At 36.0% G+C, this 15,032-nt stretch overlaps 1 protein-coding gene across 19 annotated transcripts in view; it reads left to right on the top strand.

Moving 5' to 3' along the window:
* The window catches only part of HIPK1 (homeodomain interacting protein kinase 1), a 49,250-nt gene that overhangs the window by 21,368 nt on the left and 12,850 nt on the right, over positions 1-15,032 (top strand). For all 19 annotated transcript variants that reach the window (XM_070607907.1, XM_070607902.1, XM_070607904.1 and 16 more), the window contains exons 4-10: positions 4,488-4,607; positions 5,415-5,501; positions 6,477-6,661; positions 6,979-7,141; positions 8,085-8,310; positions 12,204-12,325; positions 13,529-13,663. In XM_070607907.1, coding sequence (XP_070464008.1) covers positions 4,488-4,607; positions 5,415-5,501; positions 6,477-6,661; positions 6,979-7,141; positions 8,085-8,310; positions 12,204-12,325; positions 13,529-13,663 — 1,038 coding nt within the window. The remainder of the gene's footprint in view (positions 1-4,487; positions 4,608-5,414; positions 5,502-6,476; positions 6,662-6,978; positions 7,142-8,084; positions 8,311-12,203; positions 12,326-13,528; positions 13,664-15,032) is intronic.

The raw sequence follows: 15,032 nt of genomic DNA, 5'->3' as shown, positions 1-15,032 counted from the left end.
TTTTCCCAGCAGCATTTGCTAAGAGACTGTTCTTTCCCCATTGAATTGTCTTGGCATCCTAGCAAATATCAGTTGATGATAAATTTAATGATTTATTTCTGAACTGTAATTCTGTTCCATTGGTATGTATCTTGTATCTATCATTATGCCAGTACCACACTGTTTTGGTTATTGTAACTTCATAGTAGTTTTGAAACCAGGAAATTGAGTCCTTTTTGTTCTTTTTCAAGATTGTTTTGGCTGTTCAAGTTCCCTTGAAATTCTGTATGAATTTTATGGTGAATTTTTCTATTTCTGCGAAGAAAATCATTGGTTTTTTAAATAGGGGTTGCATTGAATCTGTAAATCACTTTGGGAAGTATCACCATCTTGACAATATTGTCTCCTGATCCATAAACATGATCAGATTTACTTAGGTTTTCTTTAGCAGTGTTTTGTAATTTTCATAATACAAGATTTATGCTTCTTTTGTTGAATTTATTTGTAAGTATCCTGTTCTTTTTGATGCTATGATGAATGGAATTATTTTAATTTCATTTGCAGATTGTTTGTTGCTGGTGTAAAGAAATACAATGAGTTTTGTAATTGATCTTGCATTCTGCAACCTTGTTGCACTCGTTTTCTTATACAACTCTAGTTCTAATAGTTTTTTTGGTGCGTTCCTTGCAGTTTTCTACTACAAGATCAGGTCATCTACAAGTAAAGATCATTTTACATCTTCGTTTCCAATCTGGATTTCCTTTTTTCCTTGCCTGATTGCTTTGCATTGAACCACTAGTACAGTGTTGAATAGAAATAGCAAGAGTGGACGGCCTTGTCTTGTTCCTGATTTTAGAGGGAAAGCGTTCAGTCTTTCCCTATTAAGTATGATGTCAGCTGTGGCTCTTTGATAAATGCTGTAGCTGAGTTTTTATAGCAGATGTTTGTGAGTCTTGAAGTCAAATGTGTGTACCCTCTCTAGATGTTAGCTAATGGGTTCAAATTTGTGGGGACATTTTAATTGTTTAAAATAAATGACACTAATACTTGTTCTTTGCATAAATGTGGGGCTTTTGTTGCTTTATTTTAAGCTGTTTGAAAAGCAGTATCTGGATGATAGCTTCCCATTCTTTCACAATGAAACTCTTTCATTCTTTAATATTAAAATTTTGAAGTATTTTAATTTTAGAAGTGCATCATTGTAGAAAAATGAGAAAAGATGCATTAAGCCAGGAGACAAAAATTTCAACCTCCAGTAGTTCCACCCCTCAGAGGTAACCTGTTATGTTGTGGTTTATTTTGTATTTTATTTGTATGTATAATTTGTTAATTTTCATCAGATGCTTATTGATGCTACTTTGTGTCAGGTACTCTGGTCACTGGGGATACAATGCTGAATAAAACATTGTCTTTGCCTTCATGAAGGTTATAGTTTGGTGATGGGAAACAGACATTAAGTAATTAATCATACAAATAATTATATAATGCAATTGAGATAAATTTTTTTTTTCTTCAATGTATGATTTTTTTTTCTACTTTTTCTCCCCAAATCCCCCAAGTACATAGTTGTACATTTTAGTTGTGGGAGATAAATTCGATGAAGGAAAAATTGTCGTTTGCTATGTGTGTGCATGCACATATATATCTTCTGATCATTATGTCCTATGCGACTTGATTATACTGATTTTCTTTTCATTGCTACTACTCTAGTCTGGGCTGTCTTCATCACTTACCTAGGCTACTAGGCAATCTCCCTTTATCTACTCTGGCCTCCCTCCAGTCTTTTTCCAGAGCAATTTTTTCAAAACACAAATTTGATCATGTCACTCTCCTGCTCTTTAGTGGTTTCCCATCACTTTTAGAATAAAGTGCTAAATACTTAATAGGGTCTCTGAGCACCCACAAGGGTTGTCCTTCCCCTTCCTTTCTCTTTCTCCAGATTGATCTTACACCATTTCTTCTTGCTTTTCATACTCTAGCCCCACTGGCATCATTTCAGCACTGGTTAAGAATATGCTTCCTTCTAGCACAGGCCCTTGCACATACTGTTCTCATAGTCTGGAATGCTTCTCCACCATGCATTCATTTCATTTAGTCAATGCTTACTCATTTATTAGCTAAAGTATCACTTCTTCAATGAGCTTTTCCTCACCAGTCCCCAGTCTTGGTCAGGTTCTTTTGTTATGTATTTTTATAGAAGCCTCTTTATTTTCTTCAGAATACCAACTCAGTTTGAATTATGTATTTAGTGTCTGTCTCACTTGCCTGCAGGGTGTGTGAGAGCAGGAACCATGTCTCTCTTTTTTTTTTTTTTTTTTTTTGAGGAAGGTTAGCCCTGAGCTAACTGCTGCCAATCCTCCTCTTTTTGCTGAGGAAGACTGGCCCTGAGCTAACATCCATGCCCATCTTCCTCTGCTTTGTATATGGGCCGCCTGCCACAGCATGGCGTGCCAAGTGGTGCCATGTCCACACCTGGGATCCAAACCAGTGAACCCTGGGCAGCCGAAACAGAACATGCGCATTTAACTGCTGCACCACCGGGCTGGCCCCACCATATCTCTTTTTAAAGTTACCACTGCCTGGCTCAATTAGTACTTTTTGAAAGAATGAATGACTATGTACTATATATAGTTATGTTCCAAATATAAACTTATGGATGTAGAGGAGCATATATACTGTATTTCCTAAAATCTGAGACACTATTTATTGAAAGATGCACCATTTTTCTGTACCTCTAAGAAAGAATGCTGCCGATTAAACCATGATAGCTGTCAGTTTTAAGACATGTCCTAATTTCAAAGATGTTAATGTGAAAAAAATATGCCTCTTAGAATCAGTGAAATGTAATTTTTTTTAAAAAAATGAGATTATATTTAATTTGTAATCTCTTTTTCTATATGTTGTGAAATATCTTTACATGTCAATAAATATAATTCTATCCTATCCTTTTAAATGTTTGCAGAGTATTTGCTTGTACAGATTTTTATCCTGGATTTTAAGACATTTCACCCTTTTTGTATGCAGAAGTTCACATTTAAAATGTTCTTATTCACATTTAAAATTTTTTTTCTATTTTGCTAATGCTGTATTTTGGTTTCCACTTATGCAGCTCCCACAGATTCAGAATAATAGCCTGCTGTTGTCTAAAATTGTCTTGTGATAGCAGGCCAAATTTAGCCTGAAAGACATAGTTTACTGACCTCTTCTTTACACTCTTAAAAAATTGTTGAGGACTCCAAAGAGCTCTGTTAATGTAGCTTAGAGCTATTAATATATGCTGTATTAGAAATTAAAACAAGATTTTTTGGGGAGAGGTGGTAAGTAAGATTTATTTCCTTATAAATTTCTTTCTCTCTCATTTCATCTTGAGTATAGCCATTCATGTATGTGGGGGATGGTAAAAAAAATTTGCCTCTTGCATTGCTCTCAATAGTTGGGAGAGAATCAAATTACCTGTGCTATTGCTTTTCTAGGTAGGGAGGATTGTGGAAGCAAACAGAAGTGTGAACACGTGTGTGTGGTGATGGATTGTAATTAGTATTTGGGTGGTGAACCTGATGTAATCTACACAGAAATTGAAATATATTACAATGTACACCTGAAATTTGTATAATATTATGAACCAATGTTATCACAATAAAAAACAAACTGAAAAAAAGTGTGAACAGTAAATCTGGGAAATTTTTAGAACACAAGGATGTACAAGCACGTGTTTCATTAGCCATCAGGGTAATGACATCATCACACATCACCTCTGGAAATCTCTACTGTACACCCACGAGAAGAGAATGAAAAAGGCAAATAGCTTCATAGTATTATTATGAAAATAGTTTTACTTCATAGGCTCCCTGAAAGGATCTTGGAGACCGCCAGGGGTCCCCAGACCACACTTTGAGAACTGCTGGCCTAGTTCATAGTGGATGTTCAATAAATGTTGAATGAATGAACATGGTACCTGCTCTCTACTGATCTGAGGATAGAGAAGCTAAATTAAGTGCTTAATTTTATGGTTTGAAAGATAAGTACTGTAGCAATTTAGAGTAGGGACAATTGACAGGAGCTAGAGTAGCCAGGGAAGAAAGGTTTATGGAAATTTTTTCCTAATCTTTTAAATTTGATAATGTATGAACAAAAAAAACTTGGTAATCTGTGAAATAGTTTGTTGGAAACTATTCTCTTCTGTCCTAGAAATCTCCTAAAGTTTTCTGAACTTTCTATCAGAAGTCTACAAAAAAAGCAAAAAAGGTTACACACAAAATTTTCAAAACTGAGTTTTCTATGTAAATAACAGATATAGTAAGAAGGAAGTTAATGAATAAATATTTGGGAATAACCTGTGAGTGGGTTAGCATATATATGTATTTATAGATAAATTTAATTTGTATAGATCAAAGTTAATTTCTTTGCAGTACCTTTTTATTGCAGAGCTAATAATGTTTTTGTGTAAAAGTTTTTAATAATTTCCCTTTTTACTCCAAATCAATGTTTTGATGGTTTTGACATTTCAGATTCGTTACATTTCACAAACACAAGGCCTGCCAGCTGAATATCTTCTCAGTGCCGGGACAAAAACAACCAGGTTTTTCAACAGAGATCCTAATTTGGGGTACCCACTGTGGAGGCTTAAGGTCTGTCTCCTCTACTATACTACCCATTCCTGTACTCCTCACTCCCAACTTTGATTTCCAAGTGTAGTCATTAAGTTCTTGAGATGGAGGAGGGAAAAGGTGTGGATGTATGTTTGCAGGAGGAAATACTTGGAAAAATTATTTCATTGTACTCATTTGGCCTTATCCTTAGTTCAAAACAAAATATTAAATGACAGTTTAGTTGGCTCAGATTATTTTGTATATTTGAATCAGCAACTGGGAAGGAGGTGTAGTGAGTAGTGCTCACTCACCATTAAGTGACAGGAAGAACTAGAGTAATTTAGTAATGATTATTTTTTTAGAGGCTTTTCAATAAATATGACAAAATGACATAATTTTCTAACTGCCCACTTTAAGGGCTTATATATTTTCTTGAAACAAATGTCTGCTTTTTACTTCTGGGCCTACTCCTTTAACTTGAGAGATCTCTGAGTAACTTGGTTAACTCTGTGACTCTGCCTCTGAGCCTGTTGAATAATTAGCATTTGAAATATTTCACTTGCAAGTAGCTTTAAGAGAAAAACGGTAATGTCCCTTAACTGACATTCTTCCGGAGCTGTGGTACATTATTGCTTGCGTGTTTATTTTATCACCATTGAAAGGGTGGCCAACTATTAAGGTCCCAGCTCTCTACCGGAAGATTTTCTGGATGTAAGTTACTTTCATGTTTGCCATCTCTGGTTGGCAAGGTGATGACACTTCTTTCTTTGTATTCTGGCTTTAGTTTAGAATAAAATGTGAAACTAACATACAGATGGAATTTTTTTAAAAATCTGTACTTTATAGACACCTGAAGAACATGAATTGGAGACTGGAATCAAATCAAAAGAAGCCCGAAAGTACATTTTTAATTGTTTAGATGACATGGCTCAGGTGAGTATGGAAAGTTTCAGAAAACCAGACATTTATGTTTCTCTTTAATCAGAGACACACTTCCTTCCATTGGTTGTATTAAAGATAGATTCAATCTGTTATCTTCTAGTATATATTTTCATTTTTTACAGAAAAAAATGCACTAATATTCTGCTATGTATTAAAAAGAATGTTTGCATCCTAACAAAGGATACTTTTATTTATTTATTTTTAACGTTGGCACCTGAGCTAACATCTGTTGCCAATCTTCTCTCTCTCTCTCTCATTGTTTTTTCTTCTTCTCCCCAAAGCCCCCCAGTACCTAGTTGTATATTCTAGTTGTGGATCCTTCTGGCTCTCCTATGTGGGATGCCACCTCAGCATGGCTTGATGAGTGGTGCCATGTCTGCGCCCAGGATCCGAACCAGCAAAACCCTGGGCCGCCGAAGTGGAGCACATGAACTTAACCACTCGGCCACAGGGCCGGCCCCAAAGGAAACTTTTATAATGATATATTTCTCCTTTGGTTTTGCTTAACTGGTCTTGTTGCATGTCAGTATTTTGAAATACTGTTTATGAAGGTTTCTTTCTTGTCCATTTTCTCTGCTAACTAAATACTTAGTAAGAGCTAATGTTTATTGAATGCTTATTGTGTTCCAAACTCTGTTTAAACACTTTACACTTGGTATGTCATCTAATCTTTTCAACAATAGAAACTTTTACATTTAAGTTGTAGTAGTCAGTTTTATTTAACTTGTTTGGTCCCAATTTTGAATTAAAAGAATTTATTCACCTTCATTCTACCAACAAGCTCTACCAAATTGAAGATTTTAATTGAACACCATAAGAAGAACTTCCACCTGTGAAAATGATTATACTGTAATAAAAAGAATTTCCTCAGGTTTTTCTCTTCAGCTGTATATATAGTGCAGATATTTAATGTCAGCATTAAAGGTTAAGTCATGAAGCATAATATTTCTAAATTTTCTTCGGAAGGTGAATATGTCCACAGACTTAGAGGGAACAGACATGTTGGCAGAGAAGGCAGATCGAAGAGAATACATTGATCTGTTAAAAAAAATGCTAACAATTGATGCAGATAAGAGAATTACTCCTCTGAAAACTCTAAACCATCAATTTGTGACAATGACTCACCTCTTGGATTTTCCACATAGCAATCAGTGAGTATGGTATGGTCTGGGGCATTTTGCCATGATGTGGTTCTCTGTTAAGTTACTATCTTACAGCTAAATGAAACTATCACATGAGCTACAGCTTTAGTACTTGCATGTTCGGCTCACTGATGCTTTCCTTTCTCATTGAAAAATCATGAGATTAAAACTTAGATATGTGATTTTCCTCTTTATGGTTATAAAACCTCTTGATTCATTTTATCTGACAGTACTCGGTAGGGGGAGGTTGATTCATATTCATCTTAATTGCTATCTGTTTAAATCTCAGTATTCATTTCAATAGATCTTTAATTTCTTTTTTTCAGTGTTAAGTCTTGTTTTCAGAACATGGAGATCTGCAAGCGGAGGGTTCACATGTATGATACAGTGAGTCAGATCAAGAGTCCCTTCACTACTCATGTTGCCCCAAATACAAGCACAAATCTAACCATGAGCTTCAGCAACCAGCTCAATACAGTGCACAATCAGGTATTTAGTAAATAATTTTGGAAACCCAAACCTAAGTGGGCTAGAAACTAGCAAGAGGACAGGGTGAGGTAAAGAAATCAGTCTTTCCTTTGGTGGTCTAGGTTGCTTCTTAAGAATTTTCTATTTGGCAAAGTGATGGAAGACGGGATAGACTGATAACACCTATCAGTCATCTGCTGACAAAAATTAAATACAAAGGCCTAATCCATGCCCTCATAGTCTTAGCATAGTCAAATAAATAGCACCTGGCTATTGAACTACTTACTGCTGTTAGTTGTACTGACTAGCCAAATGACTTTCTTTCTGTTAGAAGGACTTTATATGTCTTGTTACATGTATTGAAGCATTTCCAATAATTTTTTTTTCCTTGGTGTAGATTAGATCCTCAGAACTTATTCATCTTATAACTGGCAGTTTGGACCCTTAGACCACCTTCATCTGTTCTCTCACCCAACCCCCACCGCCTGCCCCTGGCAACCCCTTAGTCTACTCTTCATTTCTATGAGTTCGGTTGGGTGATTCCAGTAATTAACTTTAAGGGTGGCTTTGCATTTGTTTGCTAAACAGTTATATTTACGTTTAAGTTTGTTTCTGAAGATGTAAGTTTCCTCATTTCTTAGCTAGGTCTGCTTTTTAAATGGAAGAACATAAGAGATTTGGTAGAATTTCACATCCAGCAACTTTTTGCACAGAAAGGAGAGGTAGGGATTTGTATAGTCTCAACCCATCCAGGGCCATTTTTTATTCTTTGTTTTCTTACTCAACCTTATAATATTCCTTAAGTTTAGAGACTGAGAAAATTTCTTAAGCAGAGAGTTATTTCAAAGACAGTTAACATCATATTTAAAAAGTTCGCTCTCAGTTTTTCTGCATAGGTTTTCTGTGTGTAAAAATATTATCTCCACTTTATACCAGTATACAACTATAATCCTTTTGTTTTTAGGCCAGTGTTCTAGCTTCCAGTTCTACTGCTGCAGCTGCTACCCTTTCTCTGGCTAATTCAGATGTCTCACTGCTAAACTACCAGTCGGCTTTGTACCCATCATCTGCAGCACCAGTTCCTGGAGTTGCCCAGCAGGGTGTTTCATTGCAGCCTGGAACCACTCAGATTTGCACTCAGACAGATCCATTCCAACAAACATTTATAGTATGTCCACCTGCTTTTCAGAGTAAGTGGGGAAACTCCTGTATCATATGGTGTTATATCAGAATTACCTGCTTTAGGCAGATTTTTATTAGGTATCTGGTTGTTTAGTTTTGATTTCTGACAAGTTTAAACTCTGTCTCTGATTATGAAGGTAACTAAAATTAAGAAAGCAGATTTACCCTTTTTACATTGGTTATCTGTTTATGATACTACCTGACACATTGGCGTTCAATTAACATTTCTTTATTTGAACTGCCTGATACCAGTTTTCTTACCCATTGAGACCTTGTACCAATGTCATGTATCTAGTATAAGTGTGTCTCTCAATATGCAGAATATATACATCTTGAAAAAATTTGTTGTAAATAGAATTGCTGTATATTAAATCTTATTTCCTGTGTCATTTCATCCTAAAATAAAATTAGTGTTCCAAATAAAAGGTAATTTTATTCTAAAATGTAAAAATCATATTTAAGAATGTAGAAACCTCTTAAGTTGCATTCAGATATAAAGATCATTATTGCACTGAAAAATTCTACAAGCTGAGGTACTTGTGTGGGGAAGGCACTAAGGTTATCTGCTTCAGCTTGTGAATCATATTGTTCCTGCAAACTCCTTTCAGCAGAGGAGCCGAGTAGCTGAAGAAGGAGGCTCTGACCTGATGTGTTGCAATAAGATTTTAATTTTCACATTCCCATCCTTCCTCATTTTCTCATTGTTGTTCTCTAATCCAGTCTGTATAGTTCCTTTTTTTCCTGAAATATGGGAAATGTGTGGTTATTGATCTGGTGAGCCATTTAAAAAGTTAAAATCATTTTAAGGATATTTTCTGACGACACTCTTGACTTTCCCAGTAGAAAGTCAGTGTCAGTGCTCTGGGAATAAACCAGGATTCAGGTTTCTCATAGGACTTTACATAGAAGCAGATAGCATTTTTATCTTTTTACTTCAGCTACTTATTGACTGTGACTCTTTTGTTTGTTTGGTTTCTGACAGAGTCGGAGCAAGCAGAAGGAAAAGAGGGGCTAGGGGAGACTGAGAGATTACCGGGAGGACAGGAGAGCGATAGCGATGTAAACCAGGGAGAAACCACAGGGAGAGCGGAGGAGCAGATTCAAAACCCGTAAATGCAAATTTAGCCTAACTTACCAAATTATTTTCTGCATATACTTCATAATAGTAAATTCTGTACTTTGGGTTGTCTTATATTAAGTGATCTTCTGCTGAACTTAGCAAATAGCCACCCCACTCCCCCTCACCTCTTCCAAAGTGAGTTTCATTGAAACAGTTTTCATATGTGGGACTCTGAAGTTTTGTGTTTCTTCTCAGATGATATTTAGGAGATGAGGCAGAAGAACTTTTTAGTTCATTTAACAAAACAAAATGTAAACTGAAAAGGTAGAGGGGAAAGTGGTATACCCTTTTGGTATAATTAGGTAATTGTGAGCTTTGGAAATTTTTTTCCTATTTTAGGAAGTCTAAATAACCTGAGGAGCTAGGTAGAGCAAATTGTAAAATTTCCAAATGAATGGAAGTTTTAAAATTAAGGTGATGATAATGATGAAAGCTGATATGTATTACTACATCCCAGATGATGTTGTAAGTGTTTTTACATGTATTCATTCATTCTTACAAACAATCCTAGGAAGTGGGTAATGTCATTATGCCCAATTTATGGATGAGAAAATTGATCATGATTCTCTCATCTGCCCAGAGTCTTTGTAACTAGTTAGTGGTAGAACCATGATTTGAAGCCAGGCAATGGGGCTTATGTATTTTGAAGTATTATTCTATACTACCTCTCAGAATTTAAACTCAAATACCTATAAAGTGTTGTCAATTGATATGCCAGCCACATCCATATGCTGGTTTCTGCCCAACAGTCCTCTATTCCAGGTTGCCTACTTTTCTTTCACCATCTGCTCTTGTATAAGATGTCTATACTTAAAGGAAAATAGACCCTCATCAGTTAGGTAGTTTTACTCTTCTTTCTATACTTCCATGGTTTTTTATTTAAAGGGCTATGTTCAAGAAAAACGACAAAACAAAACAAAATTTCAATCTTCAGTTCAGGGTTCAAGGAGAACCTTCCAAAAGTGTTGCCTTTTGTTAATTCTTTATTTCCACTTGGAGTTCCCTGAAGAAGCTAGTTTTAAACTAGCTTGACTGCTGTGGCTTAGCCTAAATTACTATAGCAATCTAATACTTACTTAGAGTCACATTTGTAGGTCAGTACTATAAATACCACTTTCTATACTATTCCAGTTGACTAAGATAGATACTCATTTTGCTCAGTGGAAACTGTTATTCTGTAATTTTGTCCTCTTTTACTTGATCACCCTGGGATGCATAGATGAGCTTCTATAGTAAACATTTCTTCCTAAATTTTGCTTCCTCAGTTCCTACCAATTTGTAGGAGGCTATTAGAATAACACTGTCTTGTAGTTAGCCATGTAGATAAGAATTTTGATGTTGCTTAGCTTTCTTATTAGATAGCATTGCTTTAGGAAGAAAGGCTGACAAATGTTTTTATCAGATAAATCCGATATCTGGATTTGTTACTTTTTGTTTTTATGTAAGTGGCACTTTTTAAAAAAAGTTAGTAGAGTGTTTTAATTCTGATTTTACTAGTCTGTCTTACTTTGTACATTTGTGGAGCGTGTTTTCCTATATGACAACTTGTTACTAAAGTGCTTGTAAATTACTGAAATAGAAAATTGGAAGACTTAACTTGCTGAAAACAGCAGTATTAGAGTTTATGAGTTTTGCTCATTTGATACCTCCATAGTAATATTTAGGGAAATTAGTGGCTGGTAGCTAAGAAAGTGTCACTGAAAGAGTATTCTAATTAAAATGTTTGTATGTTCACTTCAAACTGTGGGCATTAGTGAATTAGAGGCAAAATAGAAAAGTTCTCTACATTGACAGTTTTGATAGGGTAGGTTGAAAAGAAAACTTTGAAGGCTCTCTTCTCAATTCTTGGCAAAAGGGAGAACTATATCTTGACCCTCTCTTTTGCCCAGAATGGGATATTCTTATTTGTAGGAAATATTTATTCAACGTTTGTGTGAGAGCATAATGAATAAAAAGGTAAATGAGACACGGTCACTGTTTTAAAGGCAGCAAAATATTCTTGATTTTCCTGGCTGTCCATTAGCTACGAAAGAGCTTCATTAGAAAGCTGTCAATGATGAGCAGATTTCTAAAATAAGTAGAAAGAAGTGTTTCTGTAAACCAAAATATCTACTTTTTAAATATTTTTATCCTAGGCATATTTTGTTCCTTTCACGTACTGGTTAAAGATAAAATACATAACTAATTTGTGAACTAGGTTATATATTTTTAGGGGTGGGGTGAAACATCCCCTTAAAATATTCTAAACAAAAGGGTAACTTAGATGATAAATTATTGAGTTTTTCATAATTTTCCTTATCTAATTAACCACAAGTTATAATTATATTTGTCCTCCTTTTAATAAACTACATTTTAAAAACACGTTTTTTTCCCCCCTAGTTGATTAAAAGGTGAATGTAACTTACTAAGTGAAGGTTTTTTGTTTGTTTTTGCTTATACTGTTCATAGGAATGGGATTAATGTTGTGTTTTAAGTTTTGTAGGATAAAAAAAATTTTGAGGGGCTGGCCCCATGGCTGAGTGGTTAAGTTCACACGCTCCACTGTGGCGGCCCAGGGTTTTGCTGGTTTGGATCCTGGTGCAGACATGGCACTGCTCATCAGGCCATGCTGAGGTGGCATCCCACATGCCACAACTAGAAGGATCCACAACTAAAAATACACAACTATGTACCGGGGGACTTTGGGGAGAAAAAGGAAAAATAAAAATCTTAAAATTTTTTTTGAATTTTCTTAAACCAGCATTCCCTGTAACAGTTTAACTGTGATGTTGTTTTCTACAGCTGGACTACAAGCAACAACAAAGCATTCTGGATTCCCTGTGAGGATGGATAATGCTGTGCCAATTGTACCCCAGGCGCCAGCTGCTCAGCCACTACAGATACAGCCGGGAGTTCTTACACAGGTAAGAACCATAGCAACTTGGATACTCAATATTGCTGAAGCACTATTGAGAATCACATATTTTGTCCTAGGAAATGGTATTTGCTTTGACTATAAGGTCTTTCTTGGTCATGGTTCAGTGGACTTAAAATGAAACATCTATAAAGGAACAACATACTCATTCTTAACGCTATTGCAACTCTGCCAATGTCTTTCTTGGACTTGCAGGGATAAATATGCAGACTTTGAGAAATTGTCTTCTGAGTAAATTTACTCTAATTTTGTGGGGTGAAGTTAATTTTTTATCTTGGTGCTCTTAAAGGTAGAATACACATCTAACAACATTTTGATTCTAAAAATAAAAGTATCCCATTTTGCCGCCTCAGAGTCCCCTCTGCTCACTCTTTCAGAATTTCATCATGGTTGAGAGGCTGGATCATATCAGGATGCCTCTTCAAGTATTATATTCCTTCATTACTTATGTTTAACTCGGCTATAGAAAGCTTTAAAACTTTATATCTGCCATGGAACATGCAACCAAGATGGTCAAGAAAATCATGTATTCATATAAGCAACAGATATTATATTTCCTTTTCTTTTTCTTTTTCTTTTTTTTTTTGAGGAAGATTAGCTCTGAGCTAACATCTGCTGCTAATCCTCCTCTTTTTGCTGAGGAAGACTGGGCCTGAGCTAACACCTGTGCCCATCTTCCTCTACTGTATACATACGATGCCTGTCACAGCGTGGCTTGCCAAGTGGTGCCATGTCCACACCTGGGATCTGAACCGGTGAACTGTGGGCTGCGGAAGCGGAGCATATGAACTTAACCGCTACGCCACCGGGCTCGCCCCTGTATTTTCAGTTCTATCTGTAAATGTTTGTGGCGCGTGACACATAGGAAATTCTGAAACCCAAAACCCCTATTTTGTGAGTAGGAAGAAGAGAAATTCTTAATACATGCTTTTGTTAACTGAGTTTTGTAGAACTGATCACTGAATCTGGCCCAAGAAGGATTCCTATACTTTTTTGCTTTAGGCCATTGACATTTGACCTAGTTGGCCGATGCTGTGCAGAGTTGAAGGGGAAAGTTGTGTTTGATTACAAGCATTTTAGGTGATATGAAATTACTGCTTATTGTTGGTAATAACTGGGGGGAACGAACCCTTCTGTATCCAGATACCTGCCTCCGTGTTTGTTTCACTCACCTGCCTAATCTACGTTTCAGGGAAGCTGTACACCACTAATGGTAGCAACTCTCCACCCTCAAGTAGCCACCATCACACCGCAGTATGCGGTGCCCTTTACTCTGAGCTGCGCAGCCGGCCGGCCGGCGCTGGTTGAACAGACTGCCGCTGTACTGGTAATTCCCCTCACTTGATTGTGTTACTAACGGAGTTTCTTTGGTTTCTTTCTTTTTTTTTTCCTGTTTGTTTTTGTTCTGTTTTCTTCTGGTTTTCTCATTTTTCAAAAAAATTTTTAACTTAGTCTTTGCAGAGGGCATGGAAGCATGTGCCATTTTGTGGCTGTGTTCTTGCTACATCTTTAATGTCTCATTGTTTTCCTCCCCAACATTGCTGAAGCACTGTTTGACTCTGATGTTCATGTGGTTCTGTGAGGAGCCAGATCCCTTGATTCTTCTTTGCCAGCCTAGTGTGATAAAAGCTCTTGGTGTAGCCTCAGAAGAGCTTCAACACTGTTACCTGTTTTCTGCCCTATCTTGTACTCTCTGATCCTTGAGATTGAAGGAGATGGCCTTTAGTTTGGCTCTGCTACAGGTACCTGGATGGCCAAAATTTGAACTCCTTGGCAAGTTAGCTTCCTTCTTTATTTGCTGTTTTAAACTTCTAAAACTTTTGTGCATGTAGAAATGTTAAAAGATGCTCTTAATTTATTGCTTTATGAGTTGATATTAACTTTCCTTCTCTGAACACATGAAGATAACTCTTTGGCCACTCATGATCAGTGGCACCTTATAGCTTCCATTTAAATATGTTCCCTTTAAAATTCTTTTAGATCGTATTTCATTTGTTGGTTGAAATTAAAGGTGAATTCCTTTCTAGGGGTTTATGGGGAAATTAATTATTTCGCAAATAAGTCTTTATTAAAAGGTGAAAAAAATGACTGAAAAACTTGATGCAAATACAATATCTTTGTTACTAAAAGTCATGGGGAAAAGTTACTAAATACAGCAGCAAATGTATGGGCCTTAGAGATAGGAAAAACAGGGAAACAGGACTTTGAGGTGTATTTCAGGATTTGTAACCTTAAGAGTGATTTTTGGATGTGTTTTGGCTTATTTGGGGGAGTTAGAATTGTTTATTGGACATCCACCATTTCATTATTTGCAATTTAAAATTAAACGTTTGAAAACCTAATTAATACTATTGAATCCTGATATTTCTACATCTTTCAAAGTAGCTTTGAATTTCTTTTGTTGTTTCTCAAGGACTCATGTGAGTGAAAACACTTCCAAAAACATACTTTGTTTGTTGAAATTTCTTTGGTTTTCACTTTAAAAGCCTTTGTTACCTCCAGATTAATTACATCATAAACATGGAACCTGAGTGGAAGGGAGTCAGATATATTTCCAATTTGATTGATCCAAGCCACTAGTTTTAACTTGCTCACCTATGGTTTTGAGGTTGGAAATGTTAGTTGACACTCTCCTTTGCTGCTTTTCTTAAGTTTGCACTAGCCATTTGCTAAGCTTTGCATATTTTTGTTCTTCC

The sequence above is a fragment of the Equus przewalskii genome, unplaced genomic scaffold (genome assembly GCF_037783145.1).
Source record: "Equus przewalskii isolate Varuska unplaced genomic scaffold, EquPr2 ChrUn-13, whole genome shotgun sequence".
NCBI classification, from domain to species: Eukaryota; Metazoa; Chordata; class Mammalia; order Perissodactyla; family Equidae; genus Equus; species Equus przewalskii.
The sequence above is the reverse complement of the archived record's forward strand: the minus strand, read 5'-3'. Positions and strand labels throughout refer to the sequence as shown.